At 40.7% G+C, this 15,924-nt stretch overlaps 1 protein-coding gene across 1 annotated transcript; it reads right to left on the bottom strand.

Annotated features, from left to right (window-relative positions):
* Positions 1-6,282: 6,282 nt before the first annotated feature.
* Positions 6,283-15,666, bottom strand: LOC118087937 (arylacetamide deacetylase-like 4). Its single transcript, XM_035121015.2, has 4 exons — positions 15,406-15,666; positions 10,126-10,342; positions 9,350-9,413; positions 6,283-7,358 (listed from the first exon to the last, which is right to left on the bottom strand). Exons 1-4 carry the CDS (start codon positions 15,580-15,582, stop codon positions 6,584-6,586), a joined length of 1,233 nt encoding a protein of 410 aa, XP_034976906.1. The 5' UTR covers positions 15,583-15,666; the 3' UTR covers positions 6,283-6,583.
* Between the last annotated feature and the right edge of the window lie 258 nt (positions 15,667-15,924).

The raw sequence follows: 15,924 nt of genomic DNA, 5'->3' as shown, positions 1-15,924 counted from the left end.
ACAATTTGCATAGCTGCCAAGTTATCCCTTTTTTAAAGGGATTTTCCCTTATGCTGAATAGGCTTCCTCGCGAGAAAAGGGAAAACTTGGCAGCTATGAATTTGTGGTTAGAATACTTACGTAAATAGACAAATGTTAAGGCACTTTTGACCATATTTGTACAATGATAAACAGGGGGATTGGGCACTGAGGGTCTGGAGAGGGAGAGATGTAAACAAGGGAGGAGAATTTAGTATTTTAATTAGGTGGTCGTGATAGGCTGTGACTTTTGCAGGCGCCTACCCAGTGGGCGGGATGCAGGTGGCGCTGTAGGTTAAACCACAAAGTCTGGGGCTTGCTGATCAGAAGGTCAGCGGTTCGAATCCCTGCAACAGGGTGAGATCCCTTTGCTCGGTCCCAACTCCTGCCAACCTAGCAGTTCAAAAGCACGTCAAAGTGCAAGTAGATAAATAGGAACCGCTCCAAGCAGGAAAGTAAATGGTGTTTCCTTGCACTGCTCTAGTTCGCCAGAAGCGGCTTTGTCATGCTGGCCACATGACCTGGAAGCTGTACGCTGGCTTCCTTGGCCAATAAAGCGAGATGAGCGCCGCAACCCCAGAGAAGGTCACGACTGGACCTAATGGTCAGGGGTCCCTTTACCGTTACCTTTAATCTCACCCAGTGGGCAGGCAGAGGAAGGAACTTTGCGCTCGGTGAAAGGATAAATGCCTGCGTTATACTGACCTGAGATGTGCCTGGTTTGTATACTCATTCTTGCAAGTATGTTTTTGTAATCAATAAACTTTTGCTGCTTCACCAATTTTACTCAGACTTTATTTCAAAGGTCCTTGGGACCAGTTTTTATATCTCATGTTTTATGCCATCTAAATGGAACCCCAGCCAGTAATCTGCTGCCACCAGAAGAGCCAGAGGCTAGCTGAAGCAAGGGTCCTAAGAGCTCAGTCGTAGAGTTTGTGCTTTGTGAGCAGCAGGTTACAAATTCTGTCCCTGGCCAACAATTACTGGTTCCAAACAACAGGATTTAAGTTTTTCTGGGATAAGGCCCAGTTAGTCAAACCACAGCACTGCAATGGTACACTTTGCACGCTTCCTTCCCAACTATTTGTCAATGAAGTACTGAACTGGACTGCATTTCAAGGGGATTTCAAGGTCCTTGAAAGTTTGACCTGTAGTGGATCACAGGAGAATGGGATCAAACATTCCCTTGCTTGTTGACCTGATATGGAGAGAGTTGAGATCCTAACTTGGGTTTGGTTATTAGCCTCCCTATTGTGGGTGTAAAGGAATTAGTTCAGTTTACTCAACAGGTCTTAGTTGTGGCACACTTGGTTGCGCAAGTGCTCCTTCTTATTGCTAAATGTTTCACTTCTCACAGATGTGGTTGGAATTTTATTTTGACAGTTGCTGGATTGACAAGGAGAGAGAGAGAGAATCTGACAATGTGTTCAAGGTGGATGTGTTCAATGTCTTCACTAGGGTGATGACTTTTTTACAACCTCATTTCCCTGTATCATAATTTGATGAGCTTTCATTAAAGATTAGATAAAATTTTACTTTCAAAGAGATTTGATATAAAAACCTCACACACAAAATGATTTTAAAATTTTTATTTATCAGGGTTTTTTTTAACCATTTTTGAAGTCACTGTAAGCAGATATAAAATCGAACCCAAGCTTTAGAGTCACATATATACAACATTATATAGGGTCATCAAACACACAAGGAAGCTTTTTTTAGCTGCAGTAACAGTATAGACACCGCTAGAGGACGATGTTTTGCTACCTCTCCTGTAGGTTCTTTTCCCAGCATGCCCAGCAGGGTCTGCTGGCTGAGTTTTGAGGTCCCAAAAAGGGGCTTTTACCTTGCGCAGGTGTGGCATTTGTATACCCTATGTTGCTAAGAACACTCCCCATTGTGGAATGTGGTGTTGTGTCCAAATTTGATACGATATATATATAGAATTGTTAATACAATTTTATGAAATGGTAAAACGGCATACAAAAATAAAATAAAATGATTTGTGCGTAACCTTTTTTTAATATTCCAATGGAATATACCTCATTTTAGTCATTAATAGGCAAACGTTCATCTATTTGTGCTACAGCAAATCATTTTGGGGGGGGGGGGAAATGAAAAAGTCATCACCCTAGTGTTCACACTGGAGAGCCAGTGTGGTGTAGTGGTTAAGAGCGGTAGACTCGTAATCTGGGGAACCGGGTTCACGTTTCCGCTCCTCCACATGCAGCTACTGGGTGACCTTGGGCTAGTCACACTTCTTTGAAGTCTCTCAGCCCCACCCACCTCACGTGATGTTTGTTGTGGGGGAGGAAGGGAAAATGAGATTGTTAGCCGCTTTGAGACTCCTTCGGGTAGTGATAAAGCGGGATATCAAATCCAAACTCCTCCTCCTCCTCCTCTTCTTCTTCTATACAGTCATACCTTGGAAATCAAACGGAATCTGTTCCAGAAGTCTGTTCGACTTCCAAAACGTTCGGAAATCAAGGAAGCTCTTGCAGCCAATCGGAAGCTGCAGAAGCCGCGTCGGACGTTCGGGTTCCAAAGAACATTCACAAACCGGGACACTCATTTCTGGGTTTGCGGCGCTCAGAAGCCAAAACATTCAACTCGCAGGGTGCTTGGGATCCAAGGTACGCCTATATTCATTAGGCTATATCCAATGTTATATCAAAGCCAGGGAAGATCCACTGACAAGAATGGATATGGGTAACTCGGGCCCGTTGATTTCAACGAGTCTACTCTGCTTAGACCTTAGCTGGCTGGCTACTACTGCGGCCTGTGTTTTGTTAGCCCAAAAATGGAAAATGAGCGAGGTCCCAACTAAAGATGAATGGCAACTTAAGCTGATGGAATATTGTGCAGCTTTCGGACTTAACATATAAAATAAAAGAACAAGAAGAACATTTGTTTAGAGAGGATTGGAAAATGTTTATTGAATATATAGGGTGTACACTTGGAAACGTTGGCAGCATTGAGATAAATTCAACAGTATAAATAAGTTTTGATGGATGTAATTAGGGAATACTGAATGGTTTAGTTTATGTAAAACATGCAGGCATTTATGATATGCAAAATGAACCATGGAAAGAGCAGAAGGGGGAGTCACTGGTATTTTAAGGATGTTTAAATGAGTATTCTAAATTGATACACACACACACACACACACACACACACACACACACACATATATATATATATATATATATATATATATATATATATATATATATACACTTAACTGAACTGCCTACATCCCACTAGATTTTTGTATAATTGCAGTCAGGGGCCATCAATGAGTCCAACAGCAGAGGAAGACAAAGAGGAGGAAGTTTTCCTCTTCTCTCTCACTAACACTAGAACTCAGGGGCATCCTATGAAGGTCTGTGTTGGGAGATTCAGGACAGACAAAAGAAAGTAGAAAGGAAAGAGTTGGGTTTCTTTTTTAAGCATTATTGATTAAAATAAAGCAGGCATAGCTTAAGTTGTCATCAAACCAGTTTGCAAAGACCCTCGTGGCCAGACAGAATTCCTAAGTGTTTTTTGCTTACTGGTTTGAGAAGGAAGTATGTAGTTAAATTGTGAAGCTGGCTACCGTAAGGGGTAGTAATGGTCATGAACATGGATGGGCTTAAAAGAGGATTAGACATATTCATGGAGGAGAAGACTATGTTCTTCCTCTACAGTTAAAGGCAGCATGCCTGCAAATGTCAGCTGCTATGAGCTTTCTCAGGCACTGCTTGTGGGTGTCCCAAAAGGCATCTGTCAAGAATGAGCCAGCTGCAAGTGTAAATTTGCATCTGGCTGCTGAATACAGTCAGAAACAGAGAAGTTTGGACTCGATGCTGGCTGAGCAGAGCACATAGCTGCCAGCATCGACTCCCTCTGACCTTGGACGGCCAGTTGCCAAGGGAATAACTGAGAGCGGGCTGGAAAACAGCCAAAGCTCAAAAAGGCACGAACAGCCACAGAGACAGGTTTTTTTTTGGAACAGGAAGAGGCTGTAGCTGACAAAACCAATCCAAGGCAGAGGCGAATAGGGAGGCTCCTAGACAGGAAGCAAAATAAGAGATGTAAGGGTCAAAAGTTCAGTATCGACACCAGAAGGAGTCTTCAGAAGGGTCATCTTGAGTGATAATGCCGGTGGCTTGGCTAGAGCTGTCTGGAGTTATCTGTTTGTTTTTGCAATAAATCCTCCTTTTTTATTACCTATGCTTACTGTGTTACCAAGCTGGGAACCTGGACTCCTGACAGCACCTACCTGGTCATTGTGAGAACAGTATGCAAGGCTAGGTGGGCCATTGGCCTGAATCTGCAGGGCTTTTCTTATGTCCAGCACATTGAATTTAATAAATTAGACTGTGCCAAACATTGGATCTTACTTTCAGTTTTTTAATGTTATGATTGGGAGAGCAGAATATGAAAAAGAATATGCCTGCACAGAAGGGGAAGACTACCAGTGCAGGCCAAAATGGGAACAATAGATACAAAATGAGGTCATTTGCGGATGACCTCATTATAACAACAGAGCAACCAAAGGAGAGCCTGACTAGAGCAATGGAAATTATGCAGGACTATGGGAGAGTTTCGGGATTTAAGCTGAACATAAACAAAACAAAATTACAGTGGTGCCTCTACTTACGAATTGAATGCGTTCCGAACGCACATTCGTAAGTCGAAAAAAATTGTAAGTCGAATCCCATAGGAATGCATTAAGTGCTAATTGACATCAAAGAAAGAGGAGGGTTTGGACTTAAAGATATACTATGAAACCGCATGCCTATCCTGGTTAAAGTAATGGTTCCTTCTGAATAACACTGACTTATTGGACCTAGAGGGGCATGACACCCGATTTGGGTGGCATGCGTATTTAAATTATGGGGGGGGGGGAGGCACATAAAGGTTTCACAAACCATATAATAAGATATCCTTTATTCAAGGTATGCGGAAAATACAGGCGGTTCTTAGAACCCAAGACGCCAAGATGGTTATCTCCTTTAGAAGCAATCACGGTAAAAAAAAAGAACATGAAAGGGTGTTGGACAACATATAATAACCTATTGATGGAAGAGGACGGCCAAATTAAAATGTAAAAATATGAAGATGTGAAAAACTATTTTTCAACTTGGTTGGAATATTATCAAACATATGATATATTCAAAGAAGACAAAAAAATAGGATTTGGAAAAGAACCGTCAAAATTGGAAATTGAATTAATAAACAACAAAACAAAAATAATATCAAAGATGTACAGGCCCCTCCTAGGTGCTTTGAGGTGATGGAGGAAGAGGTTAAAGTTAATATGATAAGATGGGCACAAGACATTGGACGGCTCATTATGATGGCTGATTGGGAACACCTGTGGAAAACAGATATAAACTTTACCGTGAGTTATAATATCAGAGACAACATGTTAACAATACAACGTCGATGGTATCTAACTCCCTCTAGACTTTGAAAGATATATAAAAATTTATCAAATTTGGGGGGGGGGGGGTCATAGCTGCCAAGTTTTCCCTTTTCTCGCGAGGAAGCCTATTCATCATAAGGGAAAATCCCTTAAAAAAGGGGATAACTTGGCAGCTATGGTAAGGGTGATCTATACCACATGTGGTGGACATGTGAGAAGATTAAAAGATTCTGTGGATTAATCTACGATGAAATCAAAAAAATGTTAGGAATAACATTTCAAAAAAGACCAGAGGTGTTATTATTAAGCATAGTTGGAAAAGACATCCCAAATTCCATGAAAGAGATATTCCTATACGCAACAGCGGCGGCCAGGCTTCTGGTCGCAAAAGGATGGAAGGAAACCGAGGTCCCTACAGTAATGGAGTGGCAAGGCAAACTACAAGAAATGGCAGAAATGGCTGATTTAATGAATAGTTTGAGGGGCAAATCAAGGCAAAAGCTTGCAGAAAATTGGGAAAGGTATAAGATTTCTGTTCAAAAATATAGCAAAGGTACATTGCCTATGTTAACATTTGACTGAAACTGAAGAACGGTGGAAAAAGATAAGATCTAAATGTGAACTTTTGATGCATTAAGAAGTAAAAATGCATTAGATAATTGATATAGAGAATCATACTATGTTACATACGTTCAGTAATAAAACAAAGATATACATCAGGAATTGACAGGAAGTCCGTGGAGTAAGTTAAACTTAAATACAGAAGATATTAAGCAGGTTCCTCTTCTTCTCCTATTCTCACTGTAAAGAATAATCCAAAAGCAAACAACAACAACAACTCCAACAACAACAACAACGAGATTTGAATATATATTTTTTTATTGTTTATTGTATTTAAGCTACGATTGTAGTAAAATAATTGGTCTAACAGGTACAAATGGATGGGGGGAGACTGTGAGGAAGGAAGAGAAGGAGGGCGGGTCTTGTGGAGGGGGAGGGAGGGGGGAGATAGTTTATTTATTTGTAAGTTGATGTATTTTGCATTTTGACTCTGTATCTTGTTTGGAAATTTTCCGTTTCTTTTCTTTTTGTGTGTGTGTGTATTCTGGAATGTTTTGCAAAATTTAAAATAAATATTTAATAATAATAAAAATATTTCTATGTACCTTTTAAGAAATCTGCTACATGCTGCAAACATTTCCTTGCAGCTGGAAATTCAAGTGGTCCCAAGCCAAAAGATAGAGTTATTCCATGGAACCCATCCTGAAGATGATGCCATGTCACTGGCACACCGCTGTCCTCTAGACGTTTCTTGTATAATAGTCCATCGTCCCGGATAATATCATACTCACAGGTTAAAATTAAAGTCTGAGGGAGCTGGCAGATGATGTTATCCTCCGCTAAGAGGGGGGAAAACATTGGCTCAAAACCTCGTTTGCAGATTTCATGAAGCTTTTGTGAAAATGGAGGAGGTACTGCTGGGACGTAGCCCCTAACCTTAAACTCTTCTGGGATGTTGTCAGCACTAACCCATTTTCGGTGCTTCAGCCATATATCTGCAGAGACATGGGCGCCCTTTATGATTCCATCCACATTGACCATCTTCCCTGTGAGATACATGAAACCGTGTTTGACGGTTCGTTTCCTGAACAACGGAGGAACGGAATGGTATTGCTGATGGGAAGGCAAATTGAAGTCCACTGCTTGTACGAAAGGGTAGATCAGGAACTGAGCTCGCACTCTTGGGAGATCCTTCCTTGCCACTAGTTGTTGACAGACGGCTGTAGCAATCGTGCCCCCGGAACTGTCCCCTCCAATGGCAATGTGGTTGGGGTCCACTCCGTATTCCTTTGCATGCTTCAAAAAGTGGGTTGCAGCAGTACAACAGTCCAAAACCGGAGTTGGATACAGATGCTCAGGAGCCAACCGGAAACTTACATGAAAGAGAGATATTTTATAAATTCAACAATGTACATTGCATAGAAAATGAGCATTTTTCTTCATGGCATATTGAAGGTGGGTGTGGGTGTGGGTGTCCTTTTTTTACCCCATGGGGGACATTCCTGTCTGTGCAACCTTCTGGGGGCTACATGGTGGGTGGAACCAGAGACCAAAAGCAGGCATAAAATGAAACTTTACCTTTGTACAAGTAGGCTAGATCCTATGAACACCACACATCCCTCCAACTTTGCAAGATATGCTCATTCTAGCCTGGCAGATGGTGTGTGTGTGTGCGTGCGTGTGCGCATGTGCACGCACACACACACATGCACACACACACACACACACGTGTGTGCGCGTGCAAAACAGGGACTATGGAGGTGGTCATCTGGGGTGAGTTTTGAGAAGAGTGCTCCATTCAGCCTGCATCCCTGAGGTTTCCTACCCTGGTAGGAAATTTTCAAGCTATCTGGGTTTTGTTTTAATCTTAGGGCCACTGTTTTTAATTCTCTCATCAAAATAAAGCACCCTCAAATTATACCAGTATATTGTGGAGCTAAATAAACTCCACAGCTCATCTCCAACTAAGTTATACTCAGAGTAAAAAAGTGGAAATTTTGAAAGAAAAGTTGCTGGTTTTCCAGGACATTTTGTCAATTTCCGCCCGGACATTGCTGCCGGTTGCAATATTCTGGATACGTCTGGGAAATTCCAGACGTATGGAAACCCTAGAACTGCACAAAACAAGGTAATGCTTAAAAAAATGAAAACAACAATAGGGTTAAGGGTTACTGATGTGTATTCTGAGGTATTCTTGCAAACTGTGCTATTGCCATTTTGATGTCTGTTTCTACTTCAATTAAAATGAAACCAAAAATATCTATATGGCACTGAGGAGAAAGAGAAATGATAGTTGTAGACTGAGATTCTATAAGATTTTAAAGGAAGTTTTGCTCCTCTCTTTCTTTTCATGCTCCACCTTGGGTAGCGTTGGGGAAGAAATTCCAATTCAGTTCACCCCTGGAGACAAACACACCTAATTTGAAATTTCCGTACTGAGAAGGAAGGAGATTTTTATCATATGTGGTGGAAATGCGAAAAAGTTAAACGATTTTAGGAAATGATATATAATGAACTGAAAAAGGTTTTTAAGTATACTTTTCCCAAAAAACCAGAAGCATTTTTGTTAGAAATTATAGGACAAGAGATCACAAAGGAGTACTATACACTATTTTTGTATGCGACAACTGCGGCTAGGACATTGTTAGCCCAAAAAGGGAAAACTCAGGATTTACCGACGATTGAAGAGTGGCAGACAAAAATGATAGACTATGCGGAATTAGTGAGACTGACTAGCAGGATCCGGAACCAGGGGGAAGCAAGGTTCCAAAGAGACTGGAGTAAATTTGTGGATTATATGGAAAAGAACTGTAGAAGTTTAAAGACACTTGCAGGACTGAAATAAATCCTACGAATTGACTTTAAATAGGAGGTATAAAGGAACTGCGAGATAAGAACTGAATAGAAAACCAAATGAGGGGAGGGAGGGAAGTCAAGCTCGGCAGAGCATTGAGAATGAGAGAACTGGGAAGAATTGTTAAAAAAAAAAGATTGATGTATGTGTTGTATTGTTTTTTTAATGTTTGTTTGTTTTGTTTATTGTTTTACATGTGCTTTAATTGGAAAATCTAATAAAATGCTTTTATTTTTATTTTATTATAATGTTATTTTTGAAAATAACATAAAAAATAAGGGTGAATTCAAAAAAGGAGGCTGGTTAATTTTTATGAGGATTTTTATAAGGAGAACTGAACTTAAGACTTAAGCAAAAAGGAGAGAAAATGAAATGGACAAACTGGACCATTGGTCTCTCTCTCTCTCTCTCTCTCTCTCTCTCTCTCTCTCTCTCTCTCTCTCTCTCTCACACACACACACACACACACATTTTTATTTTTATTTTACAAAGAGAAGGTAACCACTTACTTGACATTCACAACCACTGACTCACTTTGGTGGGCAATGTAGCAGCATGTTCTTTCATGGGCTCCTGGGGGGAGAAAACAAACAAACACACAAACACACACACACACAAATCAACAGCAATTTTTTTCTTAGGGGGGGGGTGTCCATAACAAAATTTCCTGGTCACTCATGTTGCAATCATTTTGAGTTATAGCCAACGTTAGCCCTCCCCAAAGTAAATCCATTGAAATTACCGGTAACAGATATGACTAATTTGGGTCTATTTATCTTATTTTACTTATTTATTTAATAAAAATTATAGGCCAGTGAATTGTAAAAAAACAAAACAAAACCCTGAAACCTAATGAACCTACTCTGGGAGAAACTTAGTTGGATTGAACCAAATATATATATAAATAATATAAATAAAAATAAAAATAAAAATAAATAATATAAACCGAACCAAGGCTCAATTCACATTTCTGCTTAGTTATTTCCGTACATTTCTGGAACCACTTTTCAAATCCCTTGGGGGGCAAAGCAGAAACATGCTCTTTGGCATTTTAAGGTTTTTTCATTGACCATTAAGGCTGGTGAGAATACAAAATTGGTCACCAGTGCGACTGGATGTCTCCGCCTCATTTTCTTACAATAGAATCCCATCCTGCCATGGGAATTTAACTTCAACTGCATACGGGGGCAATAAAAAGCACCCACCCACCGTCCATGGCAATCATTTCAGGACCCCCAAATTATCCTAGAACAATAAAGTTTTAAGATGCTTTCGAAGAACTTACGCATTGTTCCAAAGAGAGAAATGCCTCCATGAAAATACATCACTCCTCTCTTGTTCTCAGCAGATGATGTTTGGGGCCAGTGCACCCTGACTGGAACCCCATCGAAAACCAGGTCCTTTATTACCAGCCCTTGGTAGCGTTTTGGTGGTATCCAAACATCTAAGATCCTCCAGATCATATACCTGTGGCAAATGCCAAGTTTTTCCAGAAGCAGTCCCTATTTGGACCAAAACATTTTAGCATTTATGATCCACTTCGGATATTTTTGCATTCAAAGTGAAAAGCCCAAAGCCCAACCTCCTGTCATGTAGAGGACCAGATCTGAGAGGCTGAGAAATGCCAACGTCCGCCTTTGAATGGCACAAATCAATCACATCTTTTCCGCTTGCCAGTCCTGCCCCTAACACTTGGGATCACTCCCATTTCCCTAATCTCTTCTGGCTTTGCCCACTTTTTGTCACCTGTAGTGATAAATACAGATGGGGAAAATTAAATTTATTTGCCTTACAACAACAACAACAATAACAACAACAACAACAACAACCCCAACCTAAACCTCTTACCCTGGCATCCCCAAACTGCGGCCCTACAGATGTTTTGGCCTACAACTCCCATGATCCCTAGCTAACAGGACCAGTTGTTGGGGAAGATGGGAATTGTAGTCCAAAACATCTGGAGGGTCGAAGTTTGGGGATGCCTGCTCTTACCTAATGACATATGAAAATGCATCACATTAAGGTAAATTGCTTGCAAATACGTTTATTAGTCACAACTGAGCACAAATAATAGGAGGGATATTAGATGCTTAGGGGGCGACTCCTAGGGGTCAAGGTCCTTTCAAGGCCCCCACCCTAAGATATTGGAGGGGGCTGAAACCCCCCCACCAGGTTGATGGGCGTTGCCATTCAAATGTGTCACATCTTGTGATTATGTGGGGCAGGACTTACCTGCCCCCCCTCCACAATATTTTATTCAAGTTGGCACCCCTGCAGAAGTATGTACTAAAATGCTGGTGCATTTTCACAAGGATTAACATTTAAGATTAAGAGAGGGTAGGGAGAAATGGAGAAACCAAACCTGAGAGCTTTTTTTAAAAGTTGGGGTGGGTGGGATGAGTAGCAGGGGGGAAGCACAGGATTCAGAATCAAAATGTAATGGAAAGAGAGGTGGGTTTTCCCCTTTAGGGAGGAATGTTCTAACACCAGAGTAGGACACAGCCCTCCAACAAGAGAAAGCCGAGGATTGCAGAGATATATCGTAAGAAAACCTGTTATAAAGTAACTTTAAGCGAATTGGGAGGGAAGGGAAAAAGCGGACAAACTCCAGATAAGCGCCAAAAGAGAGAGAAAGATATAAAGTAACAATCTAAAGCAGGGGTCCCCAAACTAAAGCCCGGGGGCCGGATGCGGCCCAATCGCCTTCTAAATCCAGCCCACGGATGGTCTGGGAATCAGCATGTTTTTACATGAGTAGAATGTGTCCTTATATTTAAAATGCATCTCTGGGTTATTTGTGACGCCTGCCTGGTGTTTTTACATGAGTAGAATGTGTCCTTTTACTTAAAATGCATTTCTGGGTTATTTGTGGGGCATAGGAATTCATTCAATATTTTTTCAAAATATAGTCCGGCCCCCCACAAGGTCTGAGGGACAGTGGACTGGCCCCCTGCTGAAAAAGTTTGCTGACCCCTGATCTAAAGTAACCTGAGCCGGCACAAACAGTGGAGGCGAAGGGTGAACAATAGAGGGGAGGAATAGTGACGGAGAAGAGGAGGAAGCAATTAAGACTGGTGCGGAGGGGTGGAACTGTATTCCGGGAAACTGAAACTGTGTTTTATAAAATTAAAAAGGGAGGAACAATAAAGGATTAATGGTGGGAAGAATTAAAGACAGCGAGACTGTTTTAAACAGAACTTTACAAACGGACAAACTTCCCCCTCCCTCAAGGAAGTGAGCTGAACAAAGAGAGGGAGAAAGAGGGAGTGCAAGAGACAACATAGAGAGACTGTGGTGACATCTAGAGGACTGGAGTGAAATAGGAGATCATCTCCTATTTATTTAAAGGACTGAGTTAACCTGATGAGACTTTGAAGATCAAAAAAAGGGAACTCCCAAATATAAAAAGAAAGAAAGAACATCACCAGGAGGAAGGGAGGAAAGAAGGAAGGAAAGCAAAGATGAGGAAAGGACAAGTACAAGGATCAACGTCGAATACTAGCAGAAGACAATCAACATCTCCGGAAAATGACCCACTGATGGACATCAAGGAACTGATTACCAAAATGAACAAATCCCTGAGTGAAAAGTTAGACTCATATGAAGAAATAAAAGAGGAGTGCACAAGCTGGCCCCAGTACAATCAGATCCAGAGTCTCTTCAATTGCCATAATAAAGTAGGATTTCAAGAAGGGAAATCAAAATTACAGGAATTATTAATTGAAAAAATTGGAAGGACAGGTCGTGAAGCTGAGGCTCCAATACTTTGGCCACATCATGAGAAGAGAAGACTCCCTGGAAAAGACCCTGATGTTGTGAAAGATTGAGGGCACAAGGAGAAGGGAACGACAGAGGACGAGATGGTTGGACAGTGTTCTTGAAGCTACAAACATGAGTTTGACCAAACTGCGGGAGGCAGTGCAAGACAGGAGTGCCTGGCGTGCTATGGTCCATGGGGTCACGAAGAGTCGGACACGACTAAACGACTAAACAACAACAATTAATTGAAAATATGGATAAACAAATTACTAAGATATATAAGTTTTTGTTAGAATGGAATCTTAAAGATGAAGAAGTTAAAAATACAGTGGTAAGGTGGGCTAAAGATATTGGTAGAGTTATATACAGTGGTACCTCTACTTACGAATAACTCTACTTACGAATGTTTCTACTTACAAATGGAGCTCCGTCCGCCATCTTGGATGCGGTTTAGATAGGATTTTTTCTACTTACGAATTTTTAGATAGGGATGCTTCAACTTACGAATTTATTCTCCCAATGCATTCCTATGGGAGTCGACTTACAAATTTTTTCAACTTACAAATGTGCGTTCGGAACGCATTAAATTCGTAAGTAGAGGTAACCCCTGTAAAGTGTGCAATGGGAGGGACTCTGGAGGGAGAGTATGAAGTTCACAGCCTGCACAACAATAAAGGAGAATATGTTGAAAATGACCTACAGGTGGCACCTAACACCAGAGAAACTAAACAAAATTTATAAGGCAGGATCCAACAAATGCTGGAAGTGTCAGGAGAAGATTGGCACTTTTATGCATTGTTGGTGGCAATGTAAAAAGATACAAGAGTTCTGGAATAAAATCTATGAAAAATTTAAAAGCATTTTAAAAATAACATTTGGGAAAAAACCAGAGCTATTTTTATTGAGTATGTTGCCAGAAAAAATACCAAAAGATAGGAGTAATATAATACTATATGCAGGAGCGGCAGCAAGAATTGTAATAGCTCAAAAATGGAAAGGAACGGAGGTGCCAACTGTTCAAGATTGGTTAATCAAATTAGTAGAATACATGAATTTAGATAAAATGACAGCAGCCATAAGAAACACACCAAAACAGAGAGTACAAAAAGAGTGGAAGTTAGTGGAAGAACATCTGAAGAAAGAAGGGATAAATAATAAATTGGTAGTTTGTCTAAATTGATTTAAATATCGCTTAAAGGGAATATATAAATAGCAAGGGGAAAAAGATTCCCCCATGAAGGGCGAGGAAAAAATAAAATAAAGAAAGCAGGGTACAGTTAGAAACGGTTAGAAACGATATATATCCAATCAGAAGTATTTTTTATTTTTTATTTTATTTTCTAATTCTTGCTTTTGTATTGTTATTTTCTATCTTTATTTATTAGTTTTCCTTTTCATTTCAATTTTATTTTGTGTTGGAATTTATGTATATATATAATTTGCATATATAATTTGTCATTTTGCTTTTCATTTCCAAGTTTATTTTGTGTTATTCTGTGTTTACGTTATGTATGATGATTTCTTATGTAATGTTTTTAAAAGAGAGAAATAAATGTTTTTTTAAATTCAAAAATAGAGAAAAAAGAGTAGGACACCATCCTCTTTTTATGCTCCTCCCGATCAGGGCCGTCTTTACCCGGGGGTGCAAGGGATGTGGGGCACCCGGGCACCAACTTCCAGGGGGCGCCAGGACCTGCCGCTGAAGCCGCCTAAGCTCTTAACTATCTACCTGTTATGAAATTATAAATAATTTTGATCAAGCTAGAAAAACAAAATACATATATACCTTGGTGTTACCAAAATGTATACCTATTGTTTCACTAAAGGACTTTCGACTTTGTGCACTCATTTACCAAAGACGCGCCGCGCCAGCAGCAGCGCTTGTCAGATTCAACAACGGCGTTTGTCATTCACAACAGCACCGTGCACATGAAATTTACATCAAAATATTATGTTACGTGTTGCATTGAGCTGCTGTGTGGCAGCGGGGTCAGCGGCACCATTGACAAGACTGATGTTTCGCCTAAACAATACTTATAAGTTTAAATGTGGTGGTGTTTTATACTTAGGTATAAGTGTATTGTAAATAAATGAGCAAATAAAAAAGTTTGTTTATTTTTCCTCCCTTCTTTCGTAAACAAGAGATAAGGCGTAAGTGTGGTGTCTGACATAGGCACAATAAAAGTTAATTTGGGGGCTAAACTAAATCCGGGGGTGCTGGGCGAATCTTTGCACCCCAGCAGCGCATATGCTGAAGATGGCCCTGCTCATGATAGAAATATGTCGATGGGGACAGATAAACCCCTGCTTTGAGTCATTCACATACTGTCTTCTCTTGTATATTATTTGCTACAAAACCTGATGACTAAGCTATTTAGCGACGAAACGTCAGATTACTGGAACAATGTACGAGCACTGAACCACTGATATATCACAAGTGGACTCTTTATTACTGCGTTTGCAGAGGGAGAGACTTGTAACACTGTAAATATGACAGCTGGGCGGAATTTGTGTAAGTGCTCTGAAAAGAAAAACCACTACTCAAGCTGCATGCAAGAAAAAAAAACCCCAAGAAACCCTCATTTGCTTGAAGTGTGGAAGGCTGAGAAGCGGAAAAGGCTACAGCATTATCACAATGTGGTTGGGGTGTGTGTGTGTGGAGATATTAGAGATGGACAAAGTAATTCACAAGACACAAGTTGCAACTCAAAAATGCTCCCTCTTCCCTTGACAGAGGCAGACACAGGCACTCTGTATCCCATACAAGTTGCTCAGTAGGAGAAAATAATCATACACGGACACTTACCAGTCCGAAGACATATCCCGAAGCCATACTGATAATTCGTAATTTTGCACCATGGGTGATTCCTGGAGGAATGTGAGTCCTGGTAAGATGGCAATAAACTCCCCATGCAAGCAGCAAAGAATGGATAAAAATGGCCACATATAATGTCAGCATCCACAGAGTTTCACCGAATGCCATTCTCCTTAAGCGAAGATGCACCGATGAAGGGAATTTCCTTGTAGCCGACGCAGGTGACTTTGGCACGGGAGTACTTCATGCCTTGTGAAATATAGTGTCTCTTGCCAACCCACACAGATCTCTGGTGGGGAACCCACCAATTTAATAGTCAGGTCACACATTCCAGGCCATCCTTAATTCAAGAATGTCACAGAAAGTGAGGGTGTGTCAGGAAAGATGAGTGCTGTGTGGCTGTACTGTTGGAGTCAATCCTGCCCCGTCAGTTGCTCTTGCCCAAGCCTGATTGCTGCTCATACGACTCCACTTTTTGCTTTTAGAGTTGCTTAACTTTAGAGTTTAATC

This window comes from Zootoca vivipara, chromosome 6 (assembly GCF_963506605.1).
Source record: "Zootoca vivipara chromosome 6, rZooViv1.1, whole genome shotgun sequence".
Classification (NCBI taxonomy): domain Eukaryota; kingdom Metazoa; phylum Chordata; class Lepidosauria; order Squamata; family Lacertidae; genus Zootoca; species Zootoca vivipara.
Note: the sequence above shows the minus strand (reverse complement) of the source record. Positions and strands in the feature narration are given on the sequence as shown.